Genomic DNA, 9,777 nt, shown 5'->3' on the forward strand with positions numbered 1-9,777 from the left:
AAAAAGAAAGAAATTGATGAATAAAAGTGATGAATTTAATATTTCACATAATTCTAATCCTATATTCAAATACTGTATCAAGATTGCTGCTGTAAAAACATTATCCACAAAGATCAGTGTTTAGAGTGGCTTTGAGTTCATCAAAGTGCTCTTGTCATTGGCTTCTAGTCGGTGGACTACAATGACAAGCTAAAACCCTCTCGATATTATCAATATAATAATATTTATCATGATTGTTGTTTTGAAGAAATTACTTAAAAATAGAATTACCCGGACCCATCAATACAAATACTTTTTATCCACCCAAAAAGATATCTCTTAAAGGCCTAAAGAAAGGAGAGACATTTAATCAAGGGAAGGGATAGACTTAACAAACTTCCACATAATTGTTTATTTTCAATAAAACATAGGCATATACGTGATAGACACTAATCTATTATATGAAATATGATACCAGACAATAAAGTCCTAGATCCATCTTAATCTTGGAAGCATATCACACATTATTGTTTTTTGATTTGCATTAGGCCAACTAGATTTGATTACAACCTTTCACATGGGACAAAAATAGCCACAAGGAAATGACAAACAAGCTAATCGAAACGTGGGGACCGAGCTATATTATTGGATGCTTGAGCCATCTCCATTCAAAATATCAGATCATGGGATGTAATGTCCAACCTTTTGTCCTCAAATGCATGATATACGGAAGAATGATTCATCTTCTTCCCTGATGTCAACTATTACTCACATTGTGCACAATATTTAAAGCATAATACCAGTCTCACCATTTATGCTGTGGATGAAAAAAAAGATTGTAATGCATTGGAAGCTATGTAAAATATAATTTAATGATCGATATCGTGAAAGAAAATCAGCATAGATATAATTTGGAGATTGTTATGACATATTTTAAGAAAAAATTATATTCAAAATCACATCATTATGATGGTCCACCTGCTTGTTTGTATGATTTATCAAGTGCTTATTTTGATGATTGATCGTAGAAATGAGTGTAGTAATTGGTGCACGTGGTGCACATAGTGTAACAAATAATTTTTCAATCTGACGGGGCAATGAATAGGATACGGAAAAGGACCCAACGGCCAGCCGACGCCGTCCCTCCCACCCACACCGACAAAACTCCCGGTCACGTGCTTTGGATTCCGTTACGTAGAAGAAATTCCGTCGATGTGACGCACAAGTACCGTTACCGTGGGGTGCGTGAAAAAAACAAAAAAACTGATGGTCCGGAGACGCGCATTTCATCGGCGCCGTGCTCAGGCCTGAAGGCATCACGCAGAAAGATTTTGAGACGCGTGCCATGCATTATGATGATTCTGTTCAATGATTTACGCTATTTTTTTTGGTAAGGAATTATTGAAGCATGATGATTCTGTTCAATGATTTACGCTATTTTTTTTGGTAAGGAATTACTTACTTCAAAGCTTTAACGATCCAATTTATCGTTGATCACATCAGTACGTCTCTTGGCTGCTTGCATTGGATCGGTCAAATTCTGAGCGAACTCAGCGCCTCAACTCAATAACAGAACTGTAATTCAAAATTTCCGCTGTAGATATATTTGTCGTGTAGCCAATCAACCTACCTACTATATATGCGTTCTTGACCGACGGCTGGTGGACTCAAGATCTTCCGAATGATCTCTGGGATCTCTGTTAGTTTTTTTCTTAAAAAGCCTTTATATCTATTTGATATTATTAATTTTTATTGTTATCATATATTTTACTTTGGTTAATGTTGTATTGACCCGTTAATTAATTTGATAAGTATCCAGCTTACCATAAATCCTTTTTCGAGCACTCTGAAAACTTTCTTCTTTTGTTTATTGATCATAAAATACTTCTTCTAAAAGCAAGATCCTAGCGTTCAAAAATAATTCAGTTTTTTGCCCCCAAAATAAGATAATCTTCTAATGATTCAGATTTCAGACCTGCTAGTCTTTTTTAAGAAATAAAAAGCCAGTAGAGCACCCCCCTTATAGTATTTATTTATAGCGTTTTCTTGCCATGTGCCTGATTAAAAACTTTTCCCACAATTTTTTCACCGACCGACATAACTCCATGATTCCATGTGGAGTCGACAATAAATCCTATTCGAATCCCTCTGTCTCCTCCTCTCTCTCATTCTACAATAATCTTGCTCCTCCTTGGATACCCTTCGCCCGGAGACTTGCACACAGAAATAGTTAAAACCAGAAAGTTGTAATTGTCCGCCGAAAACTTCGTCGCCCCTTATCATCATCAGAAGAAAAGTCGATCTGTGCTCTATAAATTCTCCGCCACACTCTCAGTACCCTACTCGAATTAACTCCCCTTCCTCTATTACTAGTTCTTGGTTTTAGATATGAGGTCCCTTGGCCACCTCCTACTCCTCCTCTTTGTTCTTGCGGTGGTCCGGTGCTCCGCCGCCGGGCCTCCGGCCACCGCCCACCCGCCGTCGAGGGCCCGGTTCGACACTGGCGGGCTTAGCCGGGCGGCCTTCCCGGCCGGGTTCGTTTTCGGGACGGCGGCGTCGGCGTACCAGGTGGAGGGCATGGCGCTGAAGGACGGGCGCGGCCCCTGCATCTGGGACGTCTTCGTTAAGATCCCAGGTTAAAATAAATCTCACCCGTCCATCCCCTGTACCCTTGCAAGTTTTCTTTTCTTTGCTTTTTTTTTTTTTTTTCTTTATTAAAGTAACTGGATTTATTGATCACTTTTGCTGTTGGCTCACTGAGTTGACTCTCTTTTTCCGTGCTATGTATTTTTTATTTATTTATTTAATTAAAACAGGGAATATTGCAAATAATGCCACTGCGGACGTTTCAGTAGATGAATACCATCGCTACAAGGTAAATAATTATTCTATTTCCTAAGCAAAAAAAAAAAAAGTACAGAACTCGGTCTGGTAAGGTAGCAGTTGCCTAATCATTTTCACTGAGTCAACTCAGTGAGTGGAAAGCGGCCGGGCTGGGTTTTAGTTATGGGTTCTAAAATTTGTAAGATTCCCATTACACATTGGATTGGTGGTGCAGGAGGATGTGGACATCATGAAGAAGATGAATTTTGATGGGTACCGGTTCTCGATCTCATGGTCCCGGATATTTCCAAGTAATCAAGATTTTGATGCTGCTAATTTATCCGAGTAAATGGGTTATAAGTTTACAAAAATTCACTCGTCTATTTTGTTTTATGTTGCTATTAATGTAGATGGAGTGGGGAAGGTAAATTGGAAGGGAGTGGCGTATTACAATCGACTTATAGACTACATGTTAAAGCAAGGTATGCTGCATGTTCCAACTAGAAGCCATCTCTGTTTCAAGTCCATGGATCGATCATTATAATTACTAATTTGTACATGTTTTATACGTCAGGCATTACACCGTATGCAAATCTCTATCACTATGACCTCCCACAAGCACTTGAGGTGCAGTACAATGGGCTGTTAAGCGCAAAAATTGTGTAAGTTTATAATTTTTAAGCTCTACTTCTTTTTAACTGAGGAAAGAAAGGATAAAACCTCGCATTCATTAAAAAAAAGGAAGAAGAAATGCAAGGACTAAACCTCAAACCTCAAAAGAAAGAAACCAATCCACCACTAGGAAAAGATGATGGGTTCTGCTTGTGCCATGTTGATGGCTGTTCTTTTTATGACTTCCTTGCTCAAGCTTTGTTCCTCACGCAAAATTAGTCTCTCACTATTAGTTATGTAATCATAACCTAGTATTCAATACTCTATGCTCTTAGATTTTCATAACAACTGCTCTTATAACAAAAAAAGTTCCAAGCTAAAATCAATAGTTCATTTTGTTTAGAAAAACAAAGAATTCAGTTGGCATGAGAAGAGGGTATACACTCAAAGTTCGTTAAGGAAGAAAAATAACAAATTTATGATCTAATATTATCTTAATCTGCAGTTTTTTTTCCTAATATTTTTTCCTTTAGTATATGCACAAAGAGGAAAAGAAGCATCAGTGTAAGTATATATGTAATTTTTTCATGCTGGATAAATAATTTCAAGTGTTCGGGCTGGGCTTGGGTCAGAGAATGAGTGCCCGAAAACTTTACAGTAACTGAAATTTAGCTTGGCCTGAATCAAAATCTAAATTAGTTTGGTCCCTGCAGCTCCATCTAAGGACATTTCTAGTCTATAATTTTGAATTTAAGTGGCTCTGTAATTATCACAACTGTGAAGCCTTCTTTTTAAAGACCACACCACTTTAAAGGATTGGGTGATCTTTAAATAACAAGAATCTCTCAGTTCTTTTTCAGACAACATCCAAACATGTGCATGCATAGGATCTATCGACGTACTGATATATGCTTCCACTTTCTTCTTTTTTTCTGTATATTAGAAGGAATGAAAAAAAATATTTACTTTGTTTTCTCATGTAAAATCATTGTTTGTGCAATCAAATGTTTTCTACAAAATTTATGATTCTCCAAGTAGCAAAGGAGGCCAGACACACCATGGCACACCTCTGGTCTCCCTAATCCATAAGATTACTGAAACCAGAATAAAAAAATCTCCTGTCTTTCCATTATTTCTTTAAAAAAAAAAAAAAGGGGCAAATGGTTTAGAGCTTGATGTTTGATTCATGACATGCAGGGAGGCATATGCAGATTATGCTGACTTCTGTTTCAAGACATTTGGTGATAGGGTGAAAAATTGGTTCACATTCAATGAGCCAAGGGTGGTGGCAGCTCTTGGATATGATGATGGTATGTTTGCCCCAGGAAGGTGTACAAACTGTTCTGCTGGTGGGAACTCTGCTACTGAGCCTTATATTGTTGCCCATAATCTCATCTTATCTCATGCTGCTGCTGTTAAGCGGTATCGCGACAAGTATCAGGTAAACATCTTGAATTTCTATGCTTAGACTATCCTGAAAATAGTGATGGACTGCTTCTTTACAAGTAATGGTGTTGCCATGTTGGATTCTAATATTCCGCCCTCGTACAGCTCTACACCAAAAGTCATGTGAACACAGCTATTAATAATAACACTAACTTGAGTTGAGCACCTTTTATGGATACATGGCTAAAGGAGAAGTGGGACAAAAGTAGTTTTGTTGAATGATCATTGCCGATGATCGTAGAATGGAAGCCTATATATTAAGGTTTTCAAGCAGTATGATTCTTGGGAGAATATAATTCAAATCATTAGTTTCAGAAGACTCTTAAAGCAAATTTGTAGTGGTGAAACAAAAATTATAGGTGCTCCAAGATAACAATGCTTGACAGGCTAAACTGGAAATCAGAATTGGATTCTCTTGGATGCTTTTGGTTATGAATATCTTATGCAACCATTAATGACTGCCAATAAAATCATGCATGGCAGGCAACACAAAAAGGCAGGATTGGAATTCTCCTGGATTTTGTTTGGTATGAACCTCTGACCAATTCGGAAGCAGACCAAGCAGCAGCTCAAAGAGCAAGGGATTTTCATTTGGGATGGTGATTATCAAAACACTGTAAAGGAATGAGAAACATTTATTGCACTAACAAAGGTTTGATCTCCCTCTATCCTACTTTGCAGGTTTCTTCACCCTATTGTATATGGTGAGTACCCAAAGACATTGCAGGACATAGTTAAAGATAGGCTTCCAAAATTCACAGTGGAAGAGATTAAGATGGTGAAGGGCTCTATAGATTATGTGGGAATCAACCATTATACTTCTTACTACATGTATGATCCGCATCTTCCTGAGCCACAAAAGCCCACTCGTTATGCGAATGATTGGAATTGTGGATTTGCTTGTGAGTCCTCAACTTCCTGCAGGATGCTAAAACCTTGCCTAACGTTTTATTACTTCTAATTAACTCTTTTGTGGTTTCTCCTCAATTTTGCAGTTGAGCGCAATGGTGTACCTATTGGACCCCGGGTACTACAATCTTTCTTTTTGTGTCTTTGACTTTGATTCTTGATTGATGATATTTTAATAGTTTTAAAGTCAAACAGTTCTATTCCTTTTATTCCCAAAATTGCAAATCCAATAATAATAACTCGATTTATTTGCTTAATCAAGATAAGCTGGTAGTGTTGAATGAAGAAAACTGTACTAAAATTTGCAGGCATATTCTTATTGGCTGTACATTGTACCATGGGGGATGTACAAGGCAGTGACCTATGTTAAGGAACAATATGGCAACCCAACTGTGATCCTATCTGAAAATGGTATCAAATACTCAAACCATTTTTGTTTTTCTTCTTCTTCTACTACTTTTATTGAAAATAATTCACCCCCAAAAAAAATACAAAAATAAAGTCCCTGACTTGCTGTGCTATGTTGACAGGAATGGATGATCCTGGCAATGTCACTTTACCAAATGGTTTGCATGACACAACAAGAATCAATTACTACAAGTCCTATATAACTGAGCTGAAGAAGGCAATTGATGATGGGGCAAACGTGATCGGTTACTTCGCTTGGTCTTTGCTTGATAACTTCGAATGGAAATTAGGATACACATCAAGATTCGGGCTGGTCTATGTGGACTATAGAAACCTAAAGCGGTACCCTAAGATGTCAGCTTATTGGTTCGGACAGATGCTTCAGAGGAACAAGTAGTGGCTTCAGTCATGTTTATTGTCTACTTGCTGCCTTTTTGTCGTATCATTATGTTGGCTGAAGGAACAAGTCTAATTGTCTGAGTTCAGCTTGTTGTGGCAATAAAGGAGATGGTTAGAATTTTGGTATATTTTGCATTTTTTTCTCGAAGTGATTTCGAAGTAACACATTTTTGACAGGACTCTCTTGCATTTGAAGTATGCTAATTGTTTAAGTTCTTGGATGCTCAAGAAAGATTATAAGAACAAGGTTTGATAATATAAAAAGAAAAAACAATAACACTGTTTGAGATATTACAGTATATAATGTGAAAAAACTCAAAAGATGGATAAAATGATAAATTACACATATCTGGGCTTCATATACAAAAAGCAACCCTGCAAACTAGAATTCAACTCTTCAGTTGCGTTAGTATTTCTATTGTCCTCGATCAAATGTTACACTCTTATCTTATTCAATTTCCCGAATTCATACATATTTGTGCTTACTAATTAATCAATTCACAAATTCCTGAGCCCTCCAGAATGTTTGTGCCTAGTGAGGATTCCTCTCTTCCTTTTCCTTTATGACTGCAATGATGAGTGCGCGTTGTCATCCACAGGGATGCCATCTTCAACATATGAACCTTTGGATCTCTTCAAAAGTAAGAAGGATGTTAAGCAGCGGAGCCAAGTCTGGCTGGCCATATGCCGTTTGGTTTGTAGGCCTCCCAAATAGGATGCCTTGCTACTAAAATAAAAACTATGTCTGGATATCAGTGGTTTACTTATAGTCCTCTTTTACATGTTCATGTTGATGAAACATTATTTGCCACAAGATTTTAAAACCTGTGAAATTGACTGTCTCGATTTTTTATGAAACGGGATGTATCGCCATCCTGTTCTATCCCGATATTTGGGATAGAGATGTCCAAAGCATCCTGGTCGGAATGTTAAATGCTAGTGGAACGGCTCCGTTCCGATATATAGGACGGTATCCTATCCCAGTATTCTGTGAGATGATTTGCTGGAACCTAAATTCTTGGTTTGCCATATTTAGATAGAACAGAGTTTTCTTTTTAAAGATGGATCAGGACAGAGCGAATCATGGTGGGCCAATACTTTGTGCCCACACTCAAAGCCATTGGAGAAGTTGTCTCAAAAGGAGAAACTGGGCGTTTGGTTTGTTGAATAGAACGTTGTGGTTTGCGACCTCGGTCTGCTGGAGCGCAGGCAAAAACTGGCCAAAGTTTCTCAAAAGCGAAGCGATACATCCCCTCTCCAAACTGCTCACCAGATGGAAAGGGACCACAGATACCTTCAAGTTTTTCTTTCTCCTTCTGGACCTCTCTCTTTCACTGTTCCCGACAGCTGGAACCCATTGCCTTTTCTTCCCCACATCCAGCAACCTACCAGTGAAAATATGCGTGCAAAATGCATGTTTGAAAATAAGTAAGATCACTCTTCTAAAATTAACGTTACCAACATATTGTTATATTATTTTTATATTATTATAATAATTTTCTATTATTTAATATCATATATTTACATATAATTTGTAATGTTATAAGGTTATATTATATAAATAGTAGTGTGATATTATAATATCTATTATAGTTATAAATGGAAGGCTTTGCCGTACTGTCATATACCGTCTAGTCTGGAGCATACCATAATATACTGGAAATAAACCCATAAGAAACTCAACTTTGAGTTGATATAAACCCTATATCACCTTTTATTGAGCCATACTGTCTGCTATATTGAGGTATGCAAGTTATATCGACGTATGTATTGATCCGTATCAAAGCATACTAATCTATTTCAAGATGTATAAAAGAAAATTGGAAAAAAAATGCTTAGAGAGCTAATTCGATATAAAATGTATGTCATATCAATTATACAGTATCAAATTGATGAAGTATCGATAAAGTATCCACAGATTGTGGATCTTGGTAGACGGGTGCAAAGCTTGGGCCACAGTGCAATTTGCAATTGTTTCAAGTGTAGTCAAATCAAAGGGCATCACCCAGCCTTTCTTCTCGCATACTCCATGGACAATGGTGCATGATGATCCAAAAACCTGTCTTGTACCACAATCCACAGCTTCAACAAGTAACTATAGGATGTTGAGCTCCTGAAAAAGAGGTGAATCTAAACACCCAGATAACTGTGATCCAGGTGTTTAGTTTGTCAATTTACTATATGCATGTGGAAGGGGTTAATTAGCTGATCTGGAATATGTTGTCATACAGAAGGACTTAATAATTCATGCTTTCAGGAGACTTCAATTGAAAGCCTAAGGTAGCTGGCCCAACGTCTTGGCTGCAATAATTTGATTTCTCCGTGTCATTGCTCTTATCTGGCACTCAGAAAGCGACTCTATTCCTCACAACCATTTAAAGATATCTTATTCCGGTTATATGATTAATTTCTTAACTAACAAGATTTACAGTAGATCGGACCCTTGCTTGTTTGAAGTTGACATTGCTTGCACTTCCAAAATGTCCCTAGTTTTATTTAAAGAAAATAATTTTGTAATGAATCATGTTAAAAATTCTCCAATCTGTTTGTTTATCAGTCTTTCAACTTGCCAGCGTTACTCCATTCATGCTTTCTGAAAATTTCTCCATCCAGTATAAACTTATAAGGATTATGAAACCAACTACATCAATCATGACATACTCCATTAAAGTGCTCCCTGGTTGAGTAGTGTATGCTTTGGAATTAGTTGTCCTTTAGGCTTGTATTCCCAAGTTTTTCCTGAGTCCAAACCATATACATAAACATAAATACATACATACAAAGAGAGAGAATCTTCAGACTTAGATGTCCTGCAATAAAGATAACTTCTTTATCTGATAACGACTATATTATAATGTTTGCCTTCCAATGCCACTGCAATCATGCCTCCAAGTCTCATGCTGGCATAAACCCATTTGTTGATGTATACATAATATTTCTTTTTTTACACCCAAGGGAACCTAATCAATGGCAAGTCGGTTTATAATCCTAAAGCTATCTGATATACTAAATCATGGAGCTTTATTTCAAGATAGAGCTTTCGTCTGGTAATTAATTTAATAAGCCCTTGAATCATGGCCTGAATCCCGGATCATGGCCATCATACTCATTACCCAACTCGATATGATAATATTTTCCAATCAAACTTGTTTTGCTTTATCAAAGATTAACATCAATCAAAGCGGCGCAGCATAGCTGTCC

The 9,777-nt window shown here is 37.2% G+C and overlaps 1 protein-coding gene across 1 annotated transcript; it reads left to right on the top strand.

Annotated features, from left to right (window-relative positions):
• The first annotated feature begins 2,134 nt into the window (after positions 1–2,134).
• On the top strand, positions 2,135–6,702 carry LOC105033762 (beta-glucosidase 1). Its single transcript, XM_010908672.4, has 11 exons — positions 2,135–2,614; positions 2,796–2,854; positions 3,038–3,113; positions 3,213–3,284; positions 3,377–3,464; positions 4,612–4,855; positions 5,344–5,459; positions 5,542–5,762; positions 5,856–5,887; positions 6,078–6,180; positions 6,300–6,702. Exons 1-11 carry the CDS (start codon positions 2,368–2,370, stop codon positions 6,572–6,574), a joined length of 1,533 nt encoding a protein of 510 aa, XP_010906974.2. The 5' UTR covers positions 2,135–2,367; the 3' UTR covers positions 6,575–6,702.
• The last annotated feature ends 3,075 nt before the right edge of the window (positions 6,703–9,777 follow it).

This window comes from Elaeis guineensis, chromosome 6 (assembly GCF_000442705.2).
Source record: "Elaeis guineensis isolate ETL-2024a chromosome 6, EG11, whole genome shotgun sequence".
NCBI classification, from domain to species: domain Eukaryota; kingdom Viridiplantae; phylum Streptophyta; class Magnoliopsida; order Arecales; family Arecaceae; genus Elaeis; species Elaeis guineensis.

Coding starts and splice junctions, on each gene's coding strand:
- LOC105033762 (XM_010908672.4), top strand. CDS start 2,368: ATGAGGTCCCTTGGCCACCTCCTACTCCTCCTCTTTGTTCTTGCGGTG. Junction 2,855..3,037: donor ATGAATACCATCGCTACAAG/GTAAATAATTAT, acceptor TTGGTGGTGCAG/GAGGATGTGGACATCATGAA. Junction 3,114..3,212: donor ATGGTCCCGGATATTTCCAA/GTAATCAAGATT, acceptor CTATTAATGTAG/ATGGAGTGGGGAAGGTAAAT.